This window comes from Artemia sp. Qi Xiang Cuo, chromosome 14 (genome assembly GCF_049724085.1).
Source record: "Artemia sp. Qi Xiang Cuo chromosome 14, ASM4972408v1, whole genome shotgun sequence".
NCBI lineage: Eukaryota > Metazoa > Arthropoda > Branchiopoda > Anostraca > Artemiidae > Artemia > Artemia sp. Qi Xiang Cuo.
This window is the reverse complement of record NC_142807.1, coordinates 1,765,683-1,779,269: the sequence shown is the minus strand read 5'-3', so window position 1 is coordinate 1,779,269 and position 13,587 is coordinate 1,765,683. Positions and strand designations below refer to the sequence as shown.

General features: G+C 34.0%; 1 protein-coding gene across 2 annotated transcripts in view; it reads left to right on the top strand.

Annotated features, from left to right (window-relative positions):
• LOC148944032 (chondroitin sulfate proteoglycan 4-like) overlaps window positions 1–13,587 on the top strand; it is a 530,325-nt gene that overhangs the window by 421,615 nt on the left and 95,123 nt on the right. For both annotated transcript variants that reach the window (XM_089099784.1, XM_089099785.1), the window contains exons 11-12: window positions 5,624–5,831; window positions 10,484–11,053. In XM_089099784.1, the coding sequence (XP_088955910.1) occupies window positions 5,624–5,831; window positions 10,484–11,053 (778 nt within the window). The remainder of the gene's footprint in view (window positions 1–5,623; window positions 5,832–10,483; window positions 11,054–13,587) is intronic.

Genomic DNA, 13,587 nt, shown 5'->3' with positions numbered 1-13,587 from the left:
TTCGAAATTTTTACTTTTTAGTTTACTTTTTTTTGCGGCGCATCCCTGCGGCGCATCCTGCGGCGCTTTCCTGCGGTGCCTCCCTGCGGCACATCCCCTGCGGCGCTTTCCTGACCCGCAGCGCATCCCTGCGGCGCATCCTGCAGCGCTTTCCTGGCCCCCGGCGCAGCCCGGCGGCGCTTCTTTGGGCCGGGGGACCTTGGGGGGCCGGGGGCGGGCCTTTGGGGGGCACAGGGAGGGCCTTTGGGGCACAGGGGGGCCTTTGGGTGCCGGGGGGACATTTGGGGACCGGGGGAGGGCCTTTGGGACCCCGTTGGTCCTTTGGGCGCTCGATGGGCCTTTGGGGGGCCCGGGGATGGCCTTGGAAGGTCTGGGGGGGCCTTGGGGGGTGCCAGTGGCCCTTTGGGAGCTCGCTGGACCTTTGGGGGGCCCGGGAGTGGCCTTTGAAGGTCTGGGGGGGCCTTTGGGGGGCGCCGATGGCCCTTTGGGAGCTGGGGGGACCTTTGAGTACCGGGGGCGTCCTTCGGGGTTGGGTAGGAGGATTGGAACCCTTTGGGGTTGGGTTAGAGGACCTCACAACACTGTTCAAATGAAACTTGTGTATTATAACGACCATAGAGTTTCACCATTAAATTCTCTTCTAAAATCTCTTCAAAAATCTTCTTTTAAAATGTCTCTATCTTTTTCGCCGAAATAGTTCCATAGCCTGTCTAAAACAGTTTCGCCCAAATAATCCCTAAACGCAAATTCAGCGTGTTCCTTTGTTATTGACATCTCTGCGCTAATGCATTTCAAATTAATAAGAAACCTTTTCGCGCGCTAAAACAATTCATCGCTAAGATGTTTCTTGCCTAATTGTTTCCATGGCCTTTGGATATTAATATCTTTTGGAGTTCGACCAGTAGAACTGTTCCCGAGGCAAAGACATTAATGATTTGGATCTATTCCTGGAGAAATATTTCGAGGCGAAAATTTTTAAAGTCTGACAGATGATGTCATTGATTGATTGATCTGTCAAGAAAGGGGGAATTAATTTGTTGTTTCTAAGGGGAATTATTGATTCACGATAGGTGAATTGAGGTCGACAGCACAGGTGTTCCAAGGTCGATGTTGTTGTTGTTGTAAGTGCACGCTCTCAGCGAATGTCAAGGTCGATGTTGTTGTTGTTGACACACTTTGATTACGCAATCAAGTTCTCGGAAATTCACTTCCCCCTCAAGTCCTAGATCAATAACATTGTTCCCGTTAGAATTCAATGCGCATGTGCAACCTTCGTTCCGGAGTTATTACACATAGAAACATCAAATAAATCGACCTTGGAAAAAGAGGTCATTGACCGATTACGCAATCATTCTCCCTAGGGATTCCATGCCCTTATTTGGTGTGCAAAAAAGTTGTAGGTGGCAGCAGGGGTGAATCGTGGCGCTGGTACCCCCTCCTCTACTAAAGAGCATGGTATTGAGGAGGGGGAAACCCTTTATATCCGAAACAAATCTGCCAAAACTAATATACATATTTTATTTTTATTTTTCATGTACGGTGAGCCAAATTCGAACCTGCATTATTTGAAAAACGCTCAGAAATTAAATAAGAAAAACAAGGTTTTTTAACTGAAACTGAGGAGTGACATTAAAAATTAAAACGAAGAGAAATTATTTCGTATATAATAGGGGCTGTCCCCTCCTCAACGCCTCGCTATTTACGCTAAAGTTTTTTATTGTTTAAAAAAATAAAGTTGTGAGACAGAGTCAAACTTTAGCGGAAAGAGCGAGGCGTTGAGGAGGGGTTAGCCCCTTTCTTATACGAATAATTTCTGTTCGTTTTAAGTTGTCGAATTGAAAGATCTTAAGCCGAACTGGCCTGCCATGAAAAAAAAACCAACCGAGAGAAAACACTCAATGAAAAAAAAGCGATAAACGAGACTGAGGCCATTGGAGAGAAAAGACGAAAAATGTAAAACAACGCGGATATTTTGCCTGTATCAAAACAAAGCGTTTTTTTAATTTTGCTCATATTCAGTCCCAAAATGGGTACATATTTTAAAAGATTTTGGAATCAATGATTCCTTCTGGCAATTTTTTAAGAAAATTTGTTGATTTAACAAATTTGCGTATCCATTTTGGAATTGAAAATGAGTCAAAAAATAAATTAATCCTAATAGCTTCAAATCACGTAATTTCTGAGCAAAAACAGACTTTTTGTTAGTGTCGGTTTTATTTGTTTTAGTTTTAGTTTGGTTGTTTTTATTTTTTTATCTTGTTCTTCTTGTTTTCTCTTGTGCTGAAGACGCTTTTTTGATACAGGTGAAATATCCGCGTTGTTTTACATTTTTCGTCTTTTCTCTCCACTGGCCACAGTCTCGTTTGTTGTTTTTTCTTTTTCATTGAGTTTTTTCTCTCGGTTGTTTTTTTTTTGTCATGGCTGGCCAGTTCGGCTTAAGATTAGCTGTTTCTGTCAATTATTATTTCTCTTTGGTTAAAAAACATGCAGTAACAATTAGCAATTAGCCGCCTCTGTCAATTATTATTTCTTTTTGGTTAAAAAACATTCGAATTTGTTAAATCAAAAAAATTTCTTAAGAAAATGCAAGAAGGAATCAGTGATTCCAAAGTCTTTTAAAATATGTACCCATTTTAGAATTGAAAATGAGTCAAAATTAAAAAACAAATTAAGCCTAATGGCTTTAAATCACGTAATTTCTGAGCAAAAAACAAAGACGTTTTATTGGTGGCCGTTTTATTTGTTTTAGTTTTAGTTTGGTTGTTTTTATTTTTTTATCTTGCTCTTCTTGTTTTCTCTTGTGCTGAAGACGCTTTTTTTATACAGGCGAAATATACGCGTTGTTTTACATTTTTCGTCTTTTCTCTCCACTGGCCTCAGTCTCGTTTATCGCTTTTTTTTTCATTGAGTGTTTTCTCTCTTTTGTTTTTTTTTAAGTTGTAATGTCGCTCTTTACTTTCAGTTAAAATATATAATATTGGGTGATAGGGGAAATAAATTTGTAAGTTTTTTTTTAAGGACAGGTTTTTTTTACAATATTAACTGACAAAGACCTATAAAAATCTGGGTATGTAGCTCATAAATACGGCTCAACTTTGGCAAAAGTAGGCTTATAGTAATTACATTAGTGAATTTTTTATTTATGTGGAGGTTCCGAAACATCTTCGTCACGACCCTGACCAGTTTCACCTCTACCATTTTGGAAGTAAATATGATTTCCTAAGTCTAGCTAGTATCCGTTAAGGATCCTTTCACTCTTCTTCATGTATTAAATAAAAAAAAAAAAATTTCAACTGAAAATAAGGAGCAACATTAAAACTTAAAACGAACAGAAATTATTACGTATATGACGGGGTTCGCCCCCTCGTCAACACCTCGCTTTTCATGCAAAAGTTCAAATTTGGTTCCAATTCTTTAAGAATGACCCCTGAATCACGTTTTTAAGGCTGTTTTTTAGGCCGTTGATTAGAATATATGGCTCCTTTGAAAGTACTAAATATACTTTAGCGTAAAGACTGAGCTATAAATGAAGGGACGAACCCCCTTTTCTACTAATAATTTCTGTTCGTTTTAGGTTTTAATGTTGCTCCTTACTTTCAGTTGAAAAAACTTCTTTTTTTATTTAATTTCTGATTGTGTTTTAGATAATGCTGGGAAAACCAGCGCCCCCTTCATCAAAAATTCTCTTCCCCGATGAAAAATCCCTCCATGGAAAGATCCTCCTACGTAACCCCCTCCCCCGAAACCCCCCAGCACAAAAAACACCCTTGAAAACGTCACTAAACTTTCTAACAACCAATACTAGATGTAAACAATGGGTAAAGTTCATAACTTGCAGCCCTTCCTCCGGGGACTGTGGGGGATTAAGTCGTCCTCAGGGACATTTTTATTAGATTTTTAAACTATGCTGAATAAAATGACTATCTCAAAATTTTGATCCAGTGACATTGGGAAAATTGAGTATGGCAGGGGACCTAGTTGCCCTCAAACATTTTTGGTAACTTATAACGGGCACTAGAACTTTTAGTTTCCGTTCAAATCAGTCCTCTCATGGCATTCTAGGACAACTGGGTCAATACGATTAACCCTGTGGATAAAACAAAAAAAAAACAAATAAACCTATACAAACAAGTAACAAATAATCAAATACAAGAACAAATAATCTGTGATCTTTCTTCTTGCAAAAAAATACAAAATTTTACATTTTTGCAGATAGGAGCTTGAAAACTCTACAGTAGGGTTCTCTGATACGCTGAATCTGATGGTGTCATTTTTCATTAAGATTCTATGACTTTTAGGGGGTGCTTTCTCCTTTATTCGAAAAACAAGGTAAATTTTCTCAGGCTCGTAACTTTTGATGGATAAAACTAAACTTGATGAAACTTATATATGTAAAATCAGAATGAAATATAATTCTTTTAATGTATCTATTGGTATCAAAATTCTATTTTTTAGAATTTCGGTTGCTATTGAGCCGGGTCGCTCTTTACTTAAAGTTCGTTACCACGAACTGTTTGATTTTAAAAGGTTGATATTTACCCTTTGCTTTTGGGCGATTTCTTTTTTTTCTTTTCTCCTTCCAGCGCTTAATATTACAGCCATAAAGGTCTAAGTTTTCTTTTTAAACTCCAGCAGTTCAGAAAAAAAGTCAGTGTATAGAATTCTAAAATATGGAATCTCACTTTAAAAGTTTGAGTGACTGATTAATCATGTCATGACATCGTTTTAATTCTAACAATATGAAGCTTTTTTTTTCTAATTCTACATCAAAACTATGGTTTATAATTCTCTTTAAGTTAGTCCCTTATAAGCAACTCAATTGTATTTTAATTTCACATTAAATGTCACAAATAATCTTGTTTCATTTTCAACGTATTTCCATTATAAAACTCAATTATTAGTTATTCATGCTTATAAAGCACGAATGAGGACGTCTGTTCAATACATTCCCGTGATGGCCAAAGGTAACATTTTCACGAGATGTTGCTCCTCTAATTCTTTGTGTTTGGTCAGCTTCACTGGAGAGGAGGGAAAAAGAGTTGTTGGGGCATTATTTACAGAGTCAAGTATATTTAATGCACTGTAGTAGCACAGTGGATGGATGTTCTGTTTAGCGATACAGGACCCAGGGATCTATCTTCATCGCTGCAAGTTTGGACGACGGGATTGCTACTTATCCCTGCAAAAAAGACCCATTAACTAAAACGCCAATTCAACGCCTTATGCATCCGTAATAGCACTGGATGATCTTTATCTTTTTTTTATATTTAATACCAGAACTAATTTGAGAAATGAAAAGTAGAAGAACACTATTTTTTTTAAGCAGACGTATTATATAGATAATACGTCTGCTTAAAAAAAATTTCGACTGCTTCTTAGATTTTTAACTTTTTAATATTTACGAGCCATAGAGTTTATACTTATATTTTTCACTTTTTCTCTTTTAATAAAAACAATGTCTCGATGCTTTAACTTCCCAGTTCTTATTACGTGTTTGAAATAAAGTAGCACGTTATTATTCCTTGAATCAAGCCGCTTTGCTATTAATTTTTCTGCTGTCCAACTTGAATTCCTGTTTTCCCAATCTATCATGTATAATACATATCATTTTCATTCTTTGTAGCTATTCCAATTCACGCAAGCTGACTTAAACGAAGATCGGATACTATTTCGCCACCATGGACCTCCTGCTGGGACTGTTGCTCTGTGGGTGACGGACGGTCAGTTTTATACGACTGGAAATCTAGAAATTAGAGCGTCTGATCCGTTTATCACGGTTGTCAATAATACTGGCATTAGTATTAAGAAGAATGCCTTTGGCTTTATAACAGGTGGGTATAAAAAATAAAAGAACCTAAAAAACAAAAAAGATTGCCCCAAACACATTCCCTCACCCTCTATTAATAAAAGAACATAAAAAGACAAATAAAATTGCCCCAAACACATCCCCTCCCCCTATCCCAAACCATATGATGGGTATAGTTTGTAATATAAACATAACCAACGATATAAGCATAAGTTTTTACTGATTTTAAAGAAAGTAACATGGTCCTTGGTTAATTAATTTTTCCTTTTCTTGATTATCTTCTTTTTAAAATTTATAATGTGCTTGGTTTATCAAGATTAGTTCCCATGAATAATATAAACTATTTCTACTCTCATTAATTTTGATGAGTATAAAAAAATAAATGAAAAGAAAAACTAGAAACTAACAATAAGAAACGTTTCATGGGAGAATGACAATAAAGCCTTATTATAAATACTCATAATAATTAGCTCGTAATAGCTGTCATAACGCTCATAATAACAAACACACATATTAAAAAGATACATTTCGTAGAGACATAAGAAACCGAAAAAAATAAAGACAAACGAAACAAAAATGTTTAAGGTGAAAGACGATGAAATTTATAATACATACTTAAAATCACCTCAAAATATTTCACATAATTCTCATAAAAGCACAACATAGAAAAAAGTAGATAAATTTTCCAAGTGCAAAAAAATGCAAATAACAAATAGCTCATTATAACTCTCATGAAACCGATTATAACACTCACTATGAACAGCTAAATTTTGCAACACCAAAAAACAAAAATAATAATAAACAACAACAGACAAACAACACTTCTGAGAAGAAGAACCAGGAAATCACATTATAAATGTTCAAAAACAATAGAACCAAAACAATAAACAATAGAGCCGAGCAACACAATTGGGAAGAAAAACGATGAAATTTCTGAACAAATGTTTATAGTAAATAGCTTTTAATAACGCTCACAATACATATAGTAACATAGCACTCATAATAAATAGCTGAATTTTGTAAAGACAAAAAACAAAAAATAATTATAAACTAACAAAAAGAAAACACTTTTAAGAAGAACAGCGATGAAATCTTGTAATGAATCCAAGAAATGACTATCCAAGAAATGACTGATAAGAACCCTGATTATGATTATGGTAACCCAACAATCATAAAACATAGCTGACAAAAAAAACTAAAAGAATAACTAAAATTAAAGGAATAATAAAACAAAATAATTAAGGAGAAGGATAACGCAATCACAAAACAGACACTCTTAATAAATAGATCACCGTAATACTAATAATAATACAACATTCACAATAAATAACTGAATTTTACAAAGACTCAAATTGAAATTTAAAAATTAATTAAAAAAATATTTTTGAGGGCAACACCGATAAATTCTTATTATAAATACTCTTAGCATATAGTACTACTTCTACCTCATTGAACACCTCATTGCATCACCAAGCTGCCTGAGGCCTACACGCATGCATTTCCTCCCTCCCAATAATAAATAAATATTACATACATACAGGAAAATAAATTAAAGATATGATTTTTCTACCACATAAGAATTCTTTTCTTAGAATATTGTAAAAAAAAAATTTATATACTTTTGGTTTTCTTTTGGGGGAAGGGGCTTTTCTAGCCTGCCTTATGGGGACTTGAGATAGTAAAAAAGGCTAATAAATATGTATCGTTTTCGTTAATTCGGAGAGGAGACAAAAAGATGTGTTTTTCTTAGCATAGATGAGTTACATATAATTTTTGAAGCTATTTCTTAAATGGTCTGCTTCCCATACTATTGGGCTTCTTGGAAGGTGGGGGTGTCCTCACTTTCTTTCTGGGGACCTAAGGTAATATAAACTGAAAAAAAAAACAAATAAATAAGAAGCTTCTTGACGTCTTAGCTCTTTTCGATTATTGATTCACAAATAGTCCTACTTCATTTTCAACAATTCAATCCCCCTTTATTATGGTGGATTAAGCTTCTCGTCGTCTAAAATAGATCATAAATACTTAGTTTTGAGTGGAGCAACTTCATAAAAGGGAAATAGCATATATTGAATTCTAGTCTTGAAATGATCTTTAAACGCTACAATTTACTGCTTGCATTATGAGATTGATTTGGAATATGAAAATTAATTTTAGAGACAAAATGGTGGGGATACTGATAGAAGAGATATAAAGATTTAACATTGAAGGGCTAAGTTAAAATGGAAGTTACAGTATATGTATGTTGATTTAAAAGCTATTGAGAAATTTAGGGTCACTATGTAAAATACAAATATTTAAAGAAAAAGTGAAAGTTTTGCATTCTTTATGCAGGATATAAGCATTTCTTTGTAGAAATTAGACACTTTTGGTCCCTACGGTTAACGTAAAAAATTGAAAACCTTTGCTCACTTAAAGATTCTCGTCTGTTAGGTTATATTTTGTCGGGTTCTTCATTGGCAGCCCATTTTTTTTTTTTTTTTTTTTTTTTTTTTTTTTTTAATGAAAAATAAACTATAATATTGAACAAATACAAAATCCTTTTCTAATGCATATTTTAAATTCTTCTTCTTTTCTTTCTTTTATCCAGCGGTATTTGGTCCTCCTTTCTGCGTTTCCTCTTCTTTTTCGTTTTCTTAATAATAGGTCGGTGATACTTCTCGTAATGGATAGAATCAAACCGGTTATTGCTTCCTTTTCGTACTCCTTTTCGTACTCCTGAAAAAAAAAATCAATCTTGTTTCTTTCTTCTTTTTGTTTTATCCAAGACTCTTTGCTTATTTGTAATCTAGTTTGTCCCTATTTCTCTATTATTCCTTCACTTTACTACCTATGTATCTTACCTCTTACTCGACGTTCCATAGCTTTCCACTTTTATAATTCCTCACATACATAATTCTTTCTCTTCTAGTACATTTTATATATCTTTTCCCTAAAAACTTTTTTTTCATTTATGCGATTCTCCATCCATTAATCTACCATACAACAATTTCAAAATTCTCATTCTAGCTACCCACGGCGGCAAGGGGCTGCTCCCATTCAGGCCTATAACATAACATTAAAATACAAATTTACAATGCATATACGTTTTTGTATTTTAAAATACAGCACATATTAGGTCGTGACGTTCGGTTTCAAGAGGCTTCTCAGATTCTGGGTTGCCATTTCATAAACAATAGGTCATAGTTGGTCATAAAAATAATTGAATGAATACGAAAGAACTTCTTATTTCTTTATTATTAAATTTAAGTCAAACATACAAATAGTCGCTATCACGCCTTAAGGTCCTGTTGGACGTTTCCATACTTCTAAGACAGTTGTCAAAAAGTGTTTTCTAAGCTCTTTTCAAATGGAAAGTCACTAGGGCAATGAGAATAAAGTTATATGGAAAAATAAATTGCCCTGTTGATCCCTCTTTAAAACATCTACGCAAGCAGTATTTGGCAGTAATCTCGGAAGTGTGAAACTGTCGAATAAGACCTGCAATTGTGACAGAAACGAAATTTCCGTCGCCACACTTAGTCTCTGCTCGATCTCTGACCGGGGATAAACTACATCTACTGACATGATGGAAATGTTTAAGTCGAAATAAATGTCAGAATAAAAGGACAGAGATAGAAACAACCTTGTCGAAATATAGAACAATATAGTGATGATAAGTTTGTAGAATAGAGAACTATGGGTCCATCGCCGTCTAAAGTCTCTATATTTTCATGGTGTTTACCATAGATCCTAATATCTTTCAAGTAATCCCATCTTATTACTGTTTTCAAAAATTTTTGGTTAATTCGAAGCTTTAAGAAGGAAACAACACCTATACTCAAATATTTAAATAAAATCATATCACACCTCATAAATCAATGTTTGAATCTCAATCACAAGGAATCGATACCACGATTCAAATCTCAAACATTACCAAAAGGGCAAACATACCCTGGGTTAACGGACCAAAACAACAATATATCAAAGTTTGAGCACATGATACAGATCTGCAACACAAAACGCTAAATTGGAATTTCCATCCTAAAGCATCGCAATTAAAATTTTTAAAGATTGACCAACCCTTACACTGACAGAGCTAAACGATGGCAGTTGAAAATTCAAAAATCACAAATCGAATCTGGATCACAAAGCATCTCACTATAAAGAGTAAAAAGTGACTCGACTCTAAGACCTCATCTACACCACATCTCGGTTCAGTCACAGAATTGAAATCACGTCGCGATTTGAACCTCCCAAATCTAATCTGCCAACAAAATTCAAACTTGAATATGTAAAGGGCAAACAATGCCTCAATCTTAAAAACTTGAATAACTTAAAAACTGATAACTAATTTAATCAGAACTTACAGAATGTTTAGAAGAATCTTAGAATTTATGCGACTTACACAGGCTATTAGTCCTGGAATTGGTAAGGCTGTTTCAATCTGAAGATTTGAAGCAATTAAATTAAATCAATTAACAAATTAATTGATCTAACTACTCAAATCATACAATTAAATTATACAATTAAATTATACAATTAAATTATACTATTAAATTCTACGTTAATCTAATTAAATCAAGAAGTATAATCAATTGGTTAATTAAGTTTATCAATTACTTTGAATCTTATAAGTGACATAAGATGGCTGAAGGTATATGCTATTGCTATTAAACTGATAAAACTATTTTTCAGGAAAAAATATTACTGTGGCAACTAACCAAAACGTCAGGGCAGAGGATATTGTCTATGAAATACTTGATGGTCCCTCTGCAACTCTTGAAATAGATTCTAAAAGAGTCTACTCTTTCACACAGGAAGACTTGAATCGTGGCAGGTTAATATACCGCGATGACCACTCGTGGAAGTCACGTGACAGATTCCAGTTTCGGGTTGGTGCAAAAGGAGCTTATACTGACGGTGAATTCTTAATAAAAATTTATTCAGAGAGTTACTGGGAGCCACTGAGAGTTGGTAACAACAAAACTCTTATCGTCCAAGAAGGTACAAGTGCAAGAATTTCCCAAAGTATACTGAATATCTTTCATCCTAACGTGGTTCCTAGTGATATTGTATATGTTGTAACTTCACAGCCATTAAATGGGTACTTAGAGATAGAGGATGATGATTATGAGGAGGATTTAAAAAAATACTCTGTTGATGTAAATTCTTTTGATCAGATAATGATAAATGAAGGGAAGCTTCGTTTTATTGAGACAGGAACAAACAAGACAAGTGACAGAGTCGTTTTTGATGTTACAAATGGTAAGTTTTCTATTTTGTTTTTTAGGGGTTCTGATTTTTTCAATATTGTTGTATTATAGCATGATAAATTATTTTATATTAAATTTTTATATAAATTATAAAATAACAATAAATGAGAAATAAAAAATTACAAATAATAAAAGATAGATCAATTATACAATAAAATATGAAGTATCATAATTATAAAAATATTGTAAACATTATTGTTGATTTTAATCGTATTATTTAACAATTTATTGAAAAAACAATTCGAGCCGTTAGTTCTATGCTAATTACAACTCACTCTGAAAAGTCTTAATTTACAATAGGGGGTCATTTCACGTGGATCTTGTTAGTTTCAAACCTTAAATGCCTACTGAAGGAATTTTCATCCTTTTTCTGGCTTGAACCCAGAAAGAGGCAGCGTGAAGCTTCAACTATATTTCTAATGGTTTAATGAAGTGTACAATGGTTTTCTGTAATATATATCTATATAATAAATGTATTTACATGCCTTTTAATTGCTTGAGAGATTATTACGAAATATATACGGATATTACCTAAAACTGTCATTTAAGTTTGTTTCCGATATTCATACATAAAACGTGCAAAATAAATATAATTTTGAAAATACTTTATATATTTGACTATATAAATTTAAAAAGACACCTTCAAAAGAGCATGCGGTATGAGAAACTGAAGTGAAAGAGTAGTTTTTGTTCAATCGAAAGTAATAATTGATATTAAGAGGATTCGATGCTTTCATCTTGATGCTCATCATACTTTGAGCCTCAACAACGGCTGACTGCCTAAAGGATAAAGGGTCCATTAGTAAATTTTCCCAGGTGACTAGCTATCGGTGAAACCTATTGAGAATTTGTTGTTTGACTATGAAGTTTGTTTTAAACGACAATGAAACTGTGTCGACAAAGTTTTCAATTAAAACGGATTGCACCAAAAAAATTGCACAGCTGCCAAATTGATCAAATGCCACTTCTTTTAGAGTTATTTTTTGTATTTTCCTGGCATATATGCTAAAACATTTTTAAAGACTAACCTTTCCAGAATAAAAATAAATATCTGCTCCGATTGATCAAAAAATAAAATTCACACTGTCTAATGATATCAGTTTTACCAAAACTGAACATCTCTATCTCCGGCACAAAAAAGAGATGTTACAAAGATTTTTCTAAAAATTCAGGTAATGTAGGTATCGGATTCTATTTTTTTGCCGTTTATTCGGATCGCTTATTCCAGCCCTGCAAGTTATGGCAGGACCAACCAATCAATTCTAGATAGTTTGGCCAGACAAACGAAAAAAGTTTATAATGGAAGAGATACGCTAATTCTCTAGATACTTTCCGAGACCACACTACCTTTCCATGACGATAAAATAAAAGTTCAAAATAGGGATAAAATCCTTTTTAATAGACAGTGTATAGAAAAGTGTATTGACAGTGTATACTGCTGATTACGGTCACTGTATATGTGACCGAAATATCTGGTATTTTTTGTGAATTTTCTATACACTGTCTATTAAAAACGTTAATATACCGCGATGACCACTCGTGGAAGTCACGTGACAGATTTCAGTTTCGGGTTGGTGCAAAAGGAGCTTATACTGATGCTGTTGTCTGGCCAAACTATCTAGAATTGATTGGTTGGTCCTGCCATAACTTACAGGGCTGGAATAAGCGATCCGAATAAGCGGCAAACGGTCTATTAAAAACGATTTTATCCCTATTTTTAACTTTTATTTGATCGCTAATTCTCTATGGTTTTGGATCCCCTTAAATCTTAAGACGAAAAAAAATATTTTGTTCTTGACCCTCGTCTCACTGCGCCAAGTTAGAAAGCATACAAAAAGAATAGCCAGCCATAATTGCAATCTTTTTTTCACGGATTATTTTTCAATTTTTTTGCTGAAATTTTATACTTTAAAATAAATGCAACTAAAGAAGCCCAATTGGTCTATAAGCGTAATTATTAAAAATTCTACCTCACTTTAATATTGTCATGGCTGCAGCAATATTTGCAGCAATTGTAAACATGCTAAGAAATAGTTTTTTTTGAAGAAACTGCTTGGTAAGAAATATTGTCCAATCAACGCTGATTCACAAACTTACTGTTCATTTAACAAAATGATAGCTTTCAATTATCAAAATGAATTTCTTGGAATTTCAAAAAAGAGTATAAAAACCCTCAAACATGACACTAAACCAAGAAATAAAGTACGCCATTAAAATTCCTCTCATTGAAGACTCTATATTGAAGATGTACATGGGTATGGGTAGCTGCGCAAGGTGTTAAGCATGGGTAGCAGTGATGTTTCTCTTTTTTTTATCCTATTGCTAACTGACTAGTGGAAGATCATAGAGAGATTCTAATTATTCGTTTATAAGCTAATGTTCATATGTATATAATTTCATAAATTTGTTGCGATAGCGGCTTGTTAAGAGGGATATATTACAAAAATGTAACTTCTTAAAGCAATCTCCAGATTGGAGAAAGCTAGGAAATAAAAGCAATTGAGGTGAATCACCTTTGTTGAAAAC